The 15374-nt window shown below is 42.0% G+C and overlaps 1 protein-coding gene across 3 annotated transcripts; it reads left to right on the top strand.

Annotated features, from left to right (window-relative positions):
* The first annotated feature begins 3764 nt into the window (after positions 1–3764).
* ppp1r3cb (protein phosphatase 1, regulatory subunit 3Cb) lies at positions 3765–9732 on the top strand. Of its 3 annotated transcripts, none has more exons than XM_035533837.1 (2): positions 3765–3935; positions 7355–9732. In XM_035533837.1, the coding sequence occupies exon 2, from the start codon at positions 7383–7385 to the stop codon at positions 8292–8294; it is 912 nt and encodes a 303-aa protein (XP_035389730.1). In that variant the 5' UTR covers positions 3765–3935; positions 7355–7382; the 3' UTR covers positions 8295–9732. The 3 variants fall into 3 exon arrangements, with proteins under 3 accessions (XP_035389730.1, XP_026869312.2, XP_026869313.2); XM_027013511.2 differs by lacking the exon at positions 3765–3935 and adding an exon at positions 6128–6296; XM_027013512.2 differs by lacking the exon at positions 3765–3935 and adding an exon at positions 6128–6296 and having other exon boundaries at positions 7379–9732.
* Positions 9733–15374: the final 5642 nt, after the last annotated feature.

The raw sequence follows: 15374 nt of genomic DNA on the forward strand, positions 1-15374 counted from the left end.
ACTTGAACAAACTACTTACAGCTATGTGAGTCTTAGGAAAAGAAAATGGTTAGAATGGACATATTTATCATTCAAAGGAAAATGTGCTTAGACAAATAAATCACACACACTCACACTCACACACACACTCACACACACTCACACTCACACTCACACTCTCACTCTCACTCACACTCTCACTCACACTCTCACTCACACTCTCACGCTCACACACACTCTCACACACACTCTCACTCTCACACACACACACACACACACACACACACACACACACGTCTCACTCCTCCAATGTCACTGGTTATCCTTTTATTCTCACACTTCTACCAGAAGCTTGGGACTTTGAGGGTGTGGCACAGTATTTGGACTCTTCTGGACTGAGACTGATGCCATTGTGGAGATCTGTTGGAGCCACTGCTCTGCAGTTCTCTGCGTTCTCTGTTTCTTCTTTCAGTCCTTGGTATATTTCCAACTTCTCACATTCCTTTCTTTGGACGTTTCCATCACTTTGAACTAGCACATCTATTACCGCTGCTGTATTCTGCATATCTGCATGTACATCATGATGTCTGGTTAGGTCACCACTACTTCTTTATGTGTTTGGATATGGAGTCCTACAGATGTTCAGCAGCTGAGCTCACCTGCATACAGGTGTCTCCTCTCAGAGTATTCAAGGGGCGGGCCATGGTGCAGAAGCTTACTTTTCTCCATCTCAATAAAAACTGTAATCTCGTTATCCTTCGATACATTTTAGACTAACAGCTGTTTTCGGATAAACAGCATCCATACTGTCAGACCAAAATGTCGAAGGCTTGTTGTTTTTCATCCTTTCATGCTTCTAGCCTTGGTAGAGCACCTCTACCCTCACCAAGATACAAGTGGTGACGATCAAACAAACTTTGTAGCCACAACCCAACTGTAATGAATACAGATAGACTTTATAAATCACAAAAGAAATGTGACATTTTCCCGTGCTTTCTAATCGCATGGTCGTTCCATTAGCTCACTAGGTTAGGCAACAGGGGCTCAAGAGGAAATAAGTGCATATTTAGCAAATGGGTGTAATAAAAATGAACCTTACTCCATTTCAAGATTAAAGACACATTTCCTCTCCTTCATTGTGCTGCCTATCAAGAAAGACATGTCATTCCTCATCACATTGTCATTTATGGATATTACAGAATGACACATTTACCTAGAGAGTGAGATGGACCAACTCTGAAAAGGGCCTTTGATCAAACCCAGCTAGCTATGTTTTCTATCTAGATTGCCGTATAAAGTTAGCAATGTTTTTTCTCCAAAATTTCACGTATGGTATTTGCCCCACAAACCGCTCTGTAGTTTACAGATATAACCCATGGTGCTGCCTCAGGGTAACACCACGTTTCCCCCTCAGCATCACACACAAGAAAATGCAGCCTAACTGTAAATGTGCTTTCAGAAAGGAGAGTTAAATATGATCAATTGTGTACTTGTGCTTTCATGACCTTTATGTCCCTTTTGCAGCGTTTTCCTGGACACGCGGCTTGTATGGAAGCAGTATTTTTTTCTCTCATAAAATTATTCTAAAAAGCATGAATCTGAAGGTTTTTGACTATGACTACAATTTCATAATCTCAAGTAAGTTCTGATTTCATTTTTGTCAATGTGTAATGGTTTTTTTTTTTAATCAAAAACATGTTTTGTAAATTGATAAAACAGACATGGTGCTTCACAGCGATAGTGGATAGTGTATTTAATGCTTTTCAAATTATGTTCCTTTGTTGGACAGTGTTGCTTCTAGGTATAGCTACACCAAGATTAAAATAAATGACCAGATTATGTTTTTAGTCTTAATATTTTTTATATTTTAGCTTCCTTATATTTTTTCATGTCATGTCAGTTGTAATATATAAAATTGATGATAATTCCATCATTACCATTTTTGCAGTGTTGCAGACAGGCTGCAGTAGATTACAGAGAGCATTGGTCATTGTGTAAGTGTGACCAAACAGTGATTTTATAAGGCACGCAGTAGAGGATTAAAATATATGACTGAACAGCCGAGATACAATGCTTTAACCTTTTTTTTCTAAATTTGAATTGGCGGACAGGAAAATGGCAAATTTATTGGGAGAAAGTTTTGGAAGTGGCCAAAATCTGATTATCCTAATTCTGAAGTTTGGAAAGTTGCTCTGTGTTGCCATAGGCATCATTCATTATATAACCTACAGTTTAGGGCCCAGTCTAAGACCATCTCTGATGTTTTTGGCACATGGTTGTCTAGTCTACGTCCAAGATCAATTTGTCTCTGTAGTTTCATTTTAAGTGCAATCTCATCCGTGCAATAGCTGTGCAAATATTGGTATGCTGCACACACACGAAACAGCCTCCCAGATCCGAGTCTACTTCAGGTCATCATGTCAGGGCAGGACAAGCAGTCTCCCATGTGGGGTGACTTTGCACAATCGTCTGAGAAAGTGGTGACAAAGGGCCCAAATAATGGCCCAAGAACAAAGCGTGTTAAAAAATAGACCTGCCTACCTGCACATGCTTAGTCATTCATTTTCCAGTAAGGGGTGTGTGTGTGTGTGTGTGTGTGTGTGTGTGCGTGTGTGTGAGGCAGGGGCTCATACCTCTGCTTAAAGGAGAAGACTTGTCTGGCATGTAGTGAAGAGTTCTCGCTTAGCGTGAGGCAGACAGTGAAACACTGCAAAGAGGATGTCTTGCATGTTTCTGGATCATCAGAAACTCACTCAAAAAGAAGTATGGGATAGCTTAATATCATGTTCGTTATTATTTGGAAAAGAACTGTCTATAATCACAAGTGATTGCATTAAGATTAACTGTAAATATTTTCAGATTTAAAGATCATTTTCTGATCACTGCTCAGATTTTGCAAGGCCTGTGCTTTTTCTTGTCGGTATATTAGGTTTTGGTAGAATTTTCCACTGAAACATAATGGAATAGTAAGAAAACAAATATATGAGCTGTTTAATGGCATTAATGGGACTTGGCACTGGTTGCTGCTTGGCTGTTTAGGCGGCTTCAAAGTGTGGCTTTTAAACATTAGTACGACCCCCCCTCCCATTTTAAGGCTGACATGTCAATACCCCTAGGCCATCGTAAAGAGGGAATTTTCTCTGCCAACTTCTTGGCGTGTACTGGCTTGCTAATACCAGCTTTCTTCTTGGGTGAGTTGCTACACTGATTTAAGGTGACACCAACTCCAATCCTTTATTGTTCTCCTGTTGACTCAGAAATGCATCAATAATGTTACACCATAAAACCCATGTGAGCCTTTTCATACCTGAACATTGCACAGTTCACAACAACCGGACTGCAAGATCACTTTTTAACCACTTGTAGACCTGATACTGTGACCCATCTGTTGAAATGCCTTGACATCTATACTATATCACCCTCTGCAGTGCAAACAGAATTTCTCCTTCGGGTTTTGTCAAATGTTCGTATATTTCATGCCATTATACACTGCTGTCATGCACAGTTTGTCAGGCACCTTCTAACCCATCAGCCAACTGCAGTCCTCTGCTCAGAACCTGACCATTGACGAGAGCTGGTGGACGGTTTGCACAAATCGCTTAATAACAGATTAGAGTCTTTAACTGGACAGTTGTTTCTAATAAAGTGGGTGGTGAGTGCAGCTGAAACTGTGAGCAGTGTTTGAGGCATGTCCTCAGAGCAGGCACTCTGCCTATAAACTTCCTGTTTTGAATCTGGGCTGAGCATCTGTGATTTCAATTGCTGCGTCAGAGTGCAAAGCAAACTGCAGACTGTCGAAGAAGCGGCTGAACCATCACCTGGTGACAGAGTGGGTTTTAGGCATTCTTCAACTAAATAGCACCTTTATTTGATCCTGCTGTTGTTGTTGTGTTCTGCACAGTTGAAAGAAAATCAGAAAAAACCTCTGATCTGCAAAACCCCTTTTCAGGAGGACAGTAAGTAATTTGTCTTTTTTTTGGCCTAACTTGTTGTAATACTCTCTAGCTCCAGGAACTGGTGCCCTGGAAGAAGCAAGAACAGCTTTCTGTTCATGCCATGCAAAACTACCCACACCAGTTTGTACAAAGGAAAATATTTCACAAACGTGACCTTAATGTGACAAAATATTATAATATAATTGATATTACAATATGTTAGTGACGGTCATTGAGCCATTTAATAACTTCAAACATCATCCACGATAAAAATCAAAAATACAGAATAACGGTTGGTACAAAGCATGTTCTGCAGGCTTAATGCAGATGACAGACATGGAAACACCAAGTGTGTGATAAGGGATAGAAAAGCTCACAGGACTAAAAAAACTCTAAACTTAAAAACTATAACTTTGGTCATATGGCTATCCAGGTTGAGGCACCATAAGGAAAACCTGGAAACTGCACCATTTTGGTTTGCCATTATGATAGCTGGAGCAAGAGTATAAGTACTATTAGAAGTAAATACGTTCAGATAAAAGCCCAGGCACAAAAAGGAAAGATAATATTCATTCAGTTAATTTGTGCTATTTTTCCTATCTATATTTATACATGATTTAATTCACCTTTTGCTCTTTATTTTTCTTTATAGACAGTTTTTGGTTTTCATCAACATTGTATTTGTTTGTATTGCTTATAAAAGGAATAGATTCAGAATCAAATATACACAATATTTCCTAAGTTTATTTGATTTGTACTTCAACATATGTAATCCATATAAATGTATTAAATTCTAACTTTCATCCAGAAGGCTTCAAAAGTGTCTAAAGTGTGGCTGACGACCGATTCCAGGTAATCCTGGTGTGTCCAATACACTGCAGCAGGAACTCTAATTTGTTCAACCTACTATTAAAATCTTGTTTTGCTGCACATATTCCTCAGAGTTTCACAGACATGCATTCTTACACAGCTTGTCATGTACTCTGATTTGGAGAACCATTGCTTTGTTTGGGCAAGGCAGTACAGGCGGAAGCCCATAGCAGAAACATGCAATTATCGAACACCATTCATTTCACCACTGTCTTCCCTTTTTGAGGCCTGGTGATAAACGAGCCATATCTTTAAGCACAGTGACCAGAACATATTTTCCAAAGCATGTCTGCCTCCTCTGGCATGCAGTTAGGAGTAATGTACTCTCCATGACGGGCCTGCAAGTCCAGTCATACAAGTTCTCCAAGGACATCTAAGTCCAGACATAGTAGTCATATAAATAATTAAGTCTGTACAAGTTTGGGAGTTTGTTTGTATGCAATACCTTACATCCCTTTCCTGTTTTAGATTTTTTTTTTAAGCATGTTTTTCAAATTGTATATGATAAACGACTCTGTGATATGTCCAGGAGCATTTTAAACTTTTAAATTCACCATAAATACTGGCATCTTACTGAAAAGGAAGAGGTTTGAATGTACAGTCTTATAAACGACATGGCCAGCTGAATTTAGAGAAGTCAAAAAGGAGAATTTACAAGGTCGGTTCATGTTACAAAGCAGCCAAGTAACAAACTATAAGATGCTGGTTTAGTGCCCTCAATCACCCAGTTTCACCTATAACATTCTCTGGACTCCAGCAGAGTCTGATCCCACAGCAGCTTTAGCTTACCGTGGTGTTTTCCTGTCCTAGGTGTGGCCTATGGCACACCTGCTGTTCACACCTGAGGCAACTCATCAGTAAACCCTTCTCTTTAAAAATGGGTGTGTCACAGTGGCCCACACAAAAATGGCCTAAGAAACAGTGATCTCCAAGAGCATGTGTGTATGCAGGGTAGTTACATGACTTTGTCATGTCATGTCATGTCATGTCCTGTCGGCCCCTTTTCAGTAGGTGAAAAACAAAACTAGTATTCATTTCAAGTATAACAACGTATCTGCTTTTTTAATCTAAGAGTTGCACCCCGGTCCCTCTCTTTTAGAGAGGGGGTTGAGAATCCGTTAAAATGACCGAGTCATGGGTTTATTCGCCCTATCTAGTATGCCTACTGCCCTCTCATTTGCTATCTCACATCCCTTGCATGTGTACCGCGAATGATCCCGTTCTGGTCTCTGACTGGTCGAGCGCTTCTCTTTCCTGTGTTCTCATTGGTCAGCGGGATGGGCTCACAGCGACCAGTGCCCAAAAGGGCTCGAGCGCCAGCTGAAAGGCGTTGGGCATTTGCAGCTCGGCTGGGCTGCACGGGGGTGTGTGCGCAGCGCTGGCTCGTCGCTGGGTTTCGCGATGGTTTAAAAACATTCGGAAAGTGTTTTCTTCTGATTGCATATTTTTATGGAGCGGAGCATCGGCTGATTCTCGGTCAGGCCTGTTGCGTTTATGAATGAACTGCGCCAGGTAAGAGTAGTGCGTGAGCGTCACGATCTCGCCCAAGTAAACGCGAAATGCTGAGTTTAGTCGATTACTTCGCGCACGACACCGCTGCTCTCCGGCGTGGCAGTCTTCCACTTCTTTTAAAACCCGATTTTTAAAAATGTAAAACGCACGCATAATTTACGCCATTGGCTAGGCTCCGTAGGGCACAGGTAGACGCCCTGGTGGGTATGTGCATTTCAGTTTAACACCACTTCTACTTCACGTGGCTACTTGCTGCTTACGATGCAAATGAAGTTGATATTTTCTTCTATATAACACGACTAGGCCTACGGGGACGTTTAAAATAGCCACACTGCGACACTTGATTCTCCAGTATAATTTTAACCGAAAACTTAACTTGAAGCATGCGTTTTTGAGCAATTAAATAAAATCGACCGATTGCATGCGCAGTTATGATATCGTAAAAAAATGTTAACGATAAAGACTAATACGTCAACGGGCTACTTTCGAAAAACTAGTAGCTTATATCCAGTGTATATACAACAAATTGGTCAAAAGTAACCAATTTCGTCAACATTTATTCTGTACATCGTTATCGCCGTGTCCGAGAATAGACTGCTGCTCGTTGTTTGTTTTGTTTTTCTCCAGTATAATTGTATCGAAAAGCTGAAATCTACATTTGACTCTTGATGCCTTCGCTTGAAAAAAAACCCCAAAAAAACAAAAGCAAAGTCTACTGTGCCCTCATTAGTACAGTTTTTTGAGGAATGGTCTTCGGAAACGTATGACGCTTCTCCCTCATCACTTTTAAAAATGAATGTTTAAATTGTGGCTTAATTGTAGCAAATTAATGACACGCAGTCATGAAACGTAAAACATCTACAGTATAAATGCATGCCCTTTCACGTTTCATAAGGGGTTTCCAAACAGTACAAGTTAGAATTTAATGTATGTAAATTACGGCAAGAAAGGGAGACGTGAAACAATGCAGGCTTTAAGTGTTCTCTGCTCCTTTATCATGGCTTGGAACTGGTCATGCGTAATTGAGCGAGTGATTTTTCTTTCATTGTTTTTAACAGTGTTTTGCACATCCTGAACCCCAGGCTGATGCCATCTCTGATAATGCCTGTGGATGTGGCCGTGAGGATCTGCTTGGCACACTCCCCGCCCCTTCGCAGCTTCCTGGGTCCGTATGAGGACTATAACTCCAGAAACCTGATTAACCAATACAAACCCCTGAGGCCCTGCATCAGCTCGAAGGCCAAGGTGGAGGCTGCAAGCCGAGGATGGAAGACTTCAAAAAGCAAAGGCAAGAAGAGGGTGGTGTTTGCGGACTCCAAGGGCATGTCCCTGACGGTGATCCATGTTTTCAAGGAGTTTGAAGAGGACCCACTTTCAGACTTGCAGTTCCAGTTGTCTGACTTGGAAGATGCCATTGTGGGCATGAAGGTGAGGAAGCAGAAGCGTTTGGTTTTGGACTTCCCTCAGCCCGCGGCAGATTACCTGGACTTCCGGAACCGTCTCAAGAAGAACCAAGTCTGTTTGGAGAACTGTGTGATCCAGGACAGGTCTCTTACAGGCACAGTGAAGGTGAGCAACATAAGTTTTGAGAAGTCGGTTCATGTCCGGATAACATTCGATTCATGGAAAGGCTACATGGATGTTCCTTGTGCCTACATGAATAATGTTTATGGCTGCACGGAGACTGACACCTTCTCCTTTGCTGTTGAGCTTCCAAGTTCAGCATCCCAAGAAAATCATGTGGAGTTCTGCATATCCTACAAAACACATGACCAGATGTATTGGGATAACAATGACGGAAAGAACTACAGGGTGGTACATGATGGTGAGGGTGAGCACACTAGCCATGGCACTCAGAAAACGGCATCTGAAGTCAAGAGTCCTGCCAAAAAGTCAGACATGGAGTTTGATCAGTTTGGAAGCCCAAGGACATCCAGTGGCTTCTTTCCAGAGTGGCAGAGCTGGGGGCATATTGAGAACAGCACCCCCTACTGGTGAAGCCATGTGGTGCTGTGCACCTCCTGACAAAGGAAGTACTATGGGTAACATCATGGGTAAGAACACTGAAAATGGAGTTCCTAACTTTTCCATCTTTGTGGTCATGGATATATATTTATATAAGAAGACTGTGCTGATAAATAAATGGAAAATCAAAGAAATATTCCCAAATTTTACACAGAATCCAACAAATCCTGAATTGGCTGTATGTTGTTCAAAATGAAACTACCAATTTGATGACTGGTATTTTGGTGCATTGCTTTAATCAGTTTGAGTTCATTAATCATTTTAATACAGTAAAATCGCTGTTACTGTTGATTTAGGTAGGTGCTCAAGGTGAGTTAATGCTAATGTATAATTTCTTTTTCCTAATTTTGATGTGCACTAAGGTATCTTCTAGATTTAAGATGTTCTAAGCCAGTAGTTGTCATGACGTAGGTTACCTTCCTTTGTGATTCATTGTCAGTCAATTTCATGGTATGATGACTTAAACACTTGAAATATTCAAAGGTAACTTACACCTGCTAAAATAACACTCCCCTCCTGCCCCCTGAATATTTTCTGTATTTTAATGGTTATTTTGTAAACCTGATCAGTGTACAACAATGAAAGAGATTAACCCTCAAAACTACAAAAGCTTGCAGTTAACAAGGGGCATCTCTGTCCAGATTTTGCAGTGTGACTGTTTTTAAGGAGGTTTTGCCATGAGTACGGAAGAGTTTGCACAGTGTAGGATGCCTTTAAACCGAAGAATGTGAAAGTGGAATAACTTGGTACAACATGAAATTGCTTCATATTGAAGCTGGTATATCTTGTGGTACCACTCTCCAGCAAAAGCAATAATCAAAACCGAATCATTAAATCCTATGTAAGATTCTGCAGGCCACAGCACGTCACTGTTCTGTTTCATGCACGTTTTCATACATCTGTTTTGTTTTTAAGATTCATTGTACATGCACTTTTTTTTTTTTTTTTTTTTTTGCCATGCCTCTTGGGCGTTTGCTGCTGTGGTTTTGTTCATGCTGGCGTTTCTCCCGTGTTTTGCACACCTGTGATATAAAGGCCTGCTGGCCACCCGGGAACTGGACAAGGAAGTTGAATGTAACTTGATGCGTGCTGGTAAGTGTGGTAATCCAGGTTTAAAACCGTGGATTTGGCAGGGTGTTGAATGGGATTAATTGCGACCCTTGTCCTGCTTGTATTCCTCCCCGTTCTCCTGTGAGGGGTAGGCTGTAGTCAGCCTTGGACATGAATGATTTTATTTGGATGGAAGTGTTACCTGCTGTTTATTTGAAAGGTGGCACAAGTATGTTGAATGTATAGAGGCTGCACAAACTGTTGTATGCCTGGTTGTTCCTACTGCGAGGAAGGGTGATTGAAAAGATTTATTCACTGTATTGTGTTCCTTTTAAAAATAAAACCTAATTTCTACTGTAAAGTGCTTGTCTGTTGCTGTATGCAAGTCAACCGTGAGAAACACTTTTAATATTAAACTTGCACAACAGAGGTGTGTTCTGAATAAAACTATTATGAAATGTGCACTATGCAATATCACTTCAGGTTTTGTTTGTGTACCACGTGACAGTCTTCCTGCCATCTGTTGAATATATCTAGTCATGTGCAGCACCATTTGTATTTCATAACACACTCTTACAAGCTGTTATCATATTGCACAGCACAAGTCCTGAGCGGTTTTGTTGCCTTTAGACTGTGGCTTGATTTAATCTCTAACTTCATGGTTGGGGTGGTTGTGACTTGCATGCTATTAAGCTATCCAGTGATTGTTATTTAAAACAGATGATGGTAAATGGCTGTCTGGGAACTGAGGAAAAACGTCCGTTGTTTACCAGCTACTGCTCATAGATGGCTGCACTGATTGCTTAAGGTGTATCACGGCCATGGATCTGGTCAGATGTCTACAGTTATTTGCTGAAAACTAGCATTTAATCCAGTGCACACCACCATGTGGCTGTTTGTTTGTTTGTGTTTGGAAACAGGAAGTTTCATCCCCTATTTGGCAGTGAGTGTTGACACCTTCCTTCTGTTGCTCTTACTGACATGGACAATTGCTTACTTGTCAACAAAAGACACAGTTTCCTTCACATTCACGAGGCTGATCTTGCTCCTTAAACAGCTCTCAATTAATGAACAAATACCTAGCATAAATCTTTCTGAACTAGATTCAGCCCTGCTGGAGTCAAACATGGGAAAGCACATGGATGGGGCTCGTCCTGAAATCAGAGCATCTAAATTTAACCAGTAGAAGTGAACAAGCTCTACCTCACTGCTTTATCACCCGTTCTGTCTGATTAGACATGATCTGCTGGTGCTTAGAGCACTGATTAACATTCCTCCTGCCATTTTGGTTACACCATAATCTATAACCGTTTGATAACAGTATGTTGTGGTTTTTCATAAATTCTTCTGATATTTAAATTAGAAGTTTTTATGCATTTTACATTTTATTTTTATTGCAGCCGGAAACCCATTACTGTGCTAATAAAGTGTAAACACCCAGCTTCTTGGAGCGTTCTACCAGCGTTCCCTGCTAATCAACGGTGTTGTATAGCTTGGGGTCATGCACATCACTGCATGCGGCATCCCAATCCGGCTCTGGAACTGTGACCTCCGCTAACCGCCACATAACTCCAGTCCCTTTTGACCTCACAGGTCATAGCTGATACTGGAGGGGACTGCAGAGGCTAGCCCCCCCCTCCCCCACCTGCCTGACCCACCGTGTCTCAGTGCAGGAACGTCGCACAGGTGATGACCTCGGATATGGTTTCGCTCCTTGGCTCCTATTGGAAGTGCTTCACATGTTGGCAACGGCTGCATCAAGCATAACTCGAGCTTGTGTGCTCTGATCTAAACAGCAAAGCTGCCCCTCAACGGAGGCTCTTGGTCATACCACCCCAGCAGCTTCTGAGGTAAAGTTCTATAAAGACCTTCCCCAACTTTCCCCATCTCAAACTGAATTCAGTCCTTTCTGAGGTTTCTTTTTTATTTTTTTACATTCTTTGAATTATGAGAATAAAGACTTTTTCATTAAAGTACAACTACAATATCAAAGAATATTGATGGATATGAAAGTGAATAGCAGAAGGGTGTAAAATTCGACCTGGGGGTTGGGAGGATGTGAGGGTGTGGTTTAAACAGAGTTGGATGATCATGCCACATGCTTTTAAGGTCATACTGCATGTCTTGCATACTTGTGTTAGAATGATGCCCAGCTCAAAACGCAAGTATGACTCAGGCGGGCGGGCGGCCTAGACCCAATATAAACAACAGATGACTACGTTGCTGTTGGATTCGCTGCAACTGAGTTGTGCTCGTGAATCAGCCATTTCGCTGCACCGGCAGTACACGTACACACCCTCCGAACACACCCTTTTATTAATACCAAACTTAATCAGCCTGGGCAGACATTATCAACATGAATATACCTTTATAAACATTATTGATCTATAACAGTTTGTCTTGCTGTTACAGCCCTCGCAGCGATCTATAATCGTAAAAGGCAGCAGACGGAAAAGGAAGCGCATGCAGTTGTTCTGTGTGTAGAAGCGAAAGACGTGGATGCTGCCTTCTCCACTGCTGTAAATCACCTCCAGGGCTGTCGCTAGCGCCGTAACCACAACACGAGCTCACCTGCTCTTTTGCACTCAGCATTGCCTGCAGCGTTATTAGTGCTCAAGGCCTACAGGGCGTCCTCCACTCGGCTGTTCACCATTGTGTGATATGATGGACTACCCTTGTATAGGGGGAGGGGGGATAAAATAGGACACACTGAGGGATTAACAGAGCCTTCCTGGAACGCTGCCCTTGGGATAGCACTCTCATTGTAGCACAGCGGCTATAGGCTCAGTGCGTCACAGTTCCAGGCCCGGGATACAGATTAGTGAAAATCAATCCGGCACTGTTGGCCCTCCGTGTTTTACAGGCTACAGACAGAGATCTCAGAGCGCTTATGCTGCGATGAGGCAACTTCCTGTAGTGTATTAGATGTAAGATGATCATCTAAGATAATCATCTGGAGTCATTTTAATGACATTTATGACAGAAGGTGCTTTGATCACTAATCTTCTGTGTCAGCTGTTTATATGATGCAGTTAGACAAGCTCTTGTTTCTGAGTTACAGTGAATACATGGTGTTCCATCAGTGGTTTGGAAGTCAGCCGGTTTCAGTCAGCATAGATGGCTATAGCACGTGGGATCAGTCTTTCTTATGAAAACAATCCAACTGAGACATACTCCATGGGGTGCCAAGTCTGTTTGTTTACTTTAGAAAACAAATGAGCTTCAAGTGCGTAAAGCAACGTTAAAGATCAACACCAAGGTCGCAACCCTTAACCATAACCTACTTAGCTTATGACAAAGATCAGTCCAAGCCTTGGGAAGTGGGACTTCTTATACTTCAAAATCATAACAGTGCTCACTTTTATGCCATGAGAAATCCAACCAAGATGCTCTACCTTGGGTTCATTCTCTTAGCTGGGGTGAACAGGTCTCTGCAGATTTAAGATCAGTGGCGCACAGAAACAAAAGCATGTGCAAGTCAGGCTAGTCTTCAGGAGGCGAGGCAGATATTGAAATGCGAGGCAGGTACTGAAAGTTTGAATAGAGAAGGTCTTTCCTTGTTGCTTCTCCCTGTGGCGGGATGCTCCAGCCAGCAAAGCCTGGAGACATTTTGGAGTTGGGGATCTATGAATGCACCAGGATGGAGCCAGCCTTAGCCAAGCTGATCCTTGACCAAAGGACTGCCTGGACGCCATATGAGCGAGGCACGGTCATGGGGGAATGGACAAAACTTTCCTTCCATCTTACCCGGTTTTATTCATTCCAGAAGAACAAAGAGAAAGGTTTTTTGTTTTTTTTTAAAACCAGGCCGGCATCGTGAGATGCTGACTACACCCTCTCCAGAAACTTTGCTAAGTGCACTAAGTGCAGCTAAAACTAGTGTCGGTTGCCATTTTTGCCAAGGAAACATTTATATGCCATATTGATGCATAAGGGCAAAAGTGTTGGTTAATGTTTTAATATCTTTCAACATTAGGTAATCAATGCAGCACGCCACTGGTCGGGTTTCCCCGAACAGAAACCCTCGGTGCAACGCCAGTACAGCTTTGGCTCTTCTGATTAGTCTCTCTCTCTCTCACACACACACACAAACACTCACACACACACACACACACACAAAATCCACTGTACAAACATTTATTTATGACCAATGTGAAAAAAACCATTTTTTTTTTTCTAGTCACATCTGCAAAATGGAATGCTGTCTCCCTGGATGTAGAAATTCTTCTTGGCCTCTTCTGACAAACTGCACTGCACTGATCTAAACCAGCAAACCTGATAGCAAGGGATGGCCAGCAATCTGATTGGCACAAAATAACTGGCAAAAAAGAGGAAATATACTAAATTATAACATTATGCTCTCAAGTATTGTTGTTTACCAGTAGTTTTCAACAACAACTTTTGTGTACCTGAAACCCCCATCCAGCCAAGGGCAGATGATAGGCAAGAGTTTCTGTGTTGTTCTTTTTTTGTACTGAATATATACCCTCCCACTGAAAAGCCAGTGAGAGTGGAGTGCTTCTTACCATCTTAAGATAGACTCTATGTGTTTCATAGAGACATCCACCTGTTACTAGCGCACGATATCTGACCAGGGTCATACTGTTCATACTGTCCCCAATCAATATGTCTATACTGATGTATTGCCTTCCTAGACAACGGTGACAGATATAGCAAGCTAAGACTGATGCCTCAACAACCATATTCATCTGCCTTACTAAGTGCTATAGCACTGCTAAAGAATGTAACAGTAATATTGGCAAAAATATTTCCTTCCTGGATGTCTTGTGTTTCTTCCTGTGTCTCTAACGTCAACTATTTTTATTTTCTGTTTTCACTCAACTAAGAGAAAGTTCTGAAATAACTATAGTTCTTCTGATACAGATTCCTGTAAACACTATATACATATACCTACATTTTAAATGCATATCTTACATTTATACGTTTGTGTGTCTGTGCTTGTATATTTGTATGAACTATGATTCAAGCAGACAGAAAATGTACCATTCTGAAATGAAACATTGGTGCACAAACAGTCAAACGCAGACCTTCTTGCATTATAAGACAGATCACCCAGTAGAAGTTATGTAGAGAACACTACTAGTTCTGTACCCCTCCCATGTAGTTCATATTTCTCAAACTCATAATGAGACGTGACTTTCAATGACTATTTATGAACAGTTCCTGTCATCACTAATTCATGTGAAATGAACTTTGGAAAAGGTTCGCACAAGTGAATGTGAGCCTATATAAATGCATGAGAGTGTTTGGAGTCACGTGCCTCTCATACCTTGCTGAGGCTGCCTACAGCACATGCTCACGTGCAGCCAGCACCCGTGACCTTTCCGCCGTACATCAGAAAAGGGCTAAATATAGAGCCAGAGATAACATGGGGGGGATCGGACCCTCTGCTATGGTGGGACCTGTTGGAGTAGGGGGCAGCAGGTGGAACTATCGCACAGTGCGGGTTGTTCATGGCCAATTTTAGGGTCCGTTTCACAGAACCCCTGCACCCCGCTGTACTGAGCTGCTGTACTGAGCATACAAGGCTATGTTTGGCCGTGTGCTTACAACGAGACCGGAAGTGAGCATAGCCTTGAGACCAGCCATCAGCAGATAAAAGCTTGCTATATCTGAACTTGGGGCAATTCTTCTGTCTAACTAACAGATGACTTTTACACCCGCCTTCCCCCTTCACCTACATCCAGAGATAAAGGATAGCACAACCCCCTTTGGTAATGACCCGAATCTATTCTCTGTTCTACAAGGATATCCCTACCTCCACCCCCTTCTCAACCCCCCAGCACCTTAAATTACACAGACATGGCAGTTTCAGCACTTTCTTGTAAGGCTGGGTGAGGCAGACATAACCAGGCTGCACAGCAGTGCATGCTGGGATGTCTAATGAGCCTTGCAGTACAGCAATAATGGCCCAAGCCCCTCCTGAAACAAAAGAGGCGCTGGATATCTGGTGCAGGCCTAGCAGTACATCTTGGCTCGTTG

Source organism: Electrophorus electricus, chromosome 14 (genome assembly GCF_013358815.1).
Source record: "Electrophorus electricus isolate fEleEle1 chromosome 14, fEleEle1.pri, whole genome shotgun sequence".
In the NCBI taxonomy this organism is placed as follows: domain Eukaryota; kingdom Metazoa; phylum Chordata; class Actinopteri; order Gymnotiformes; family Gymnotidae; genus Electrophorus; species Electrophorus electricus.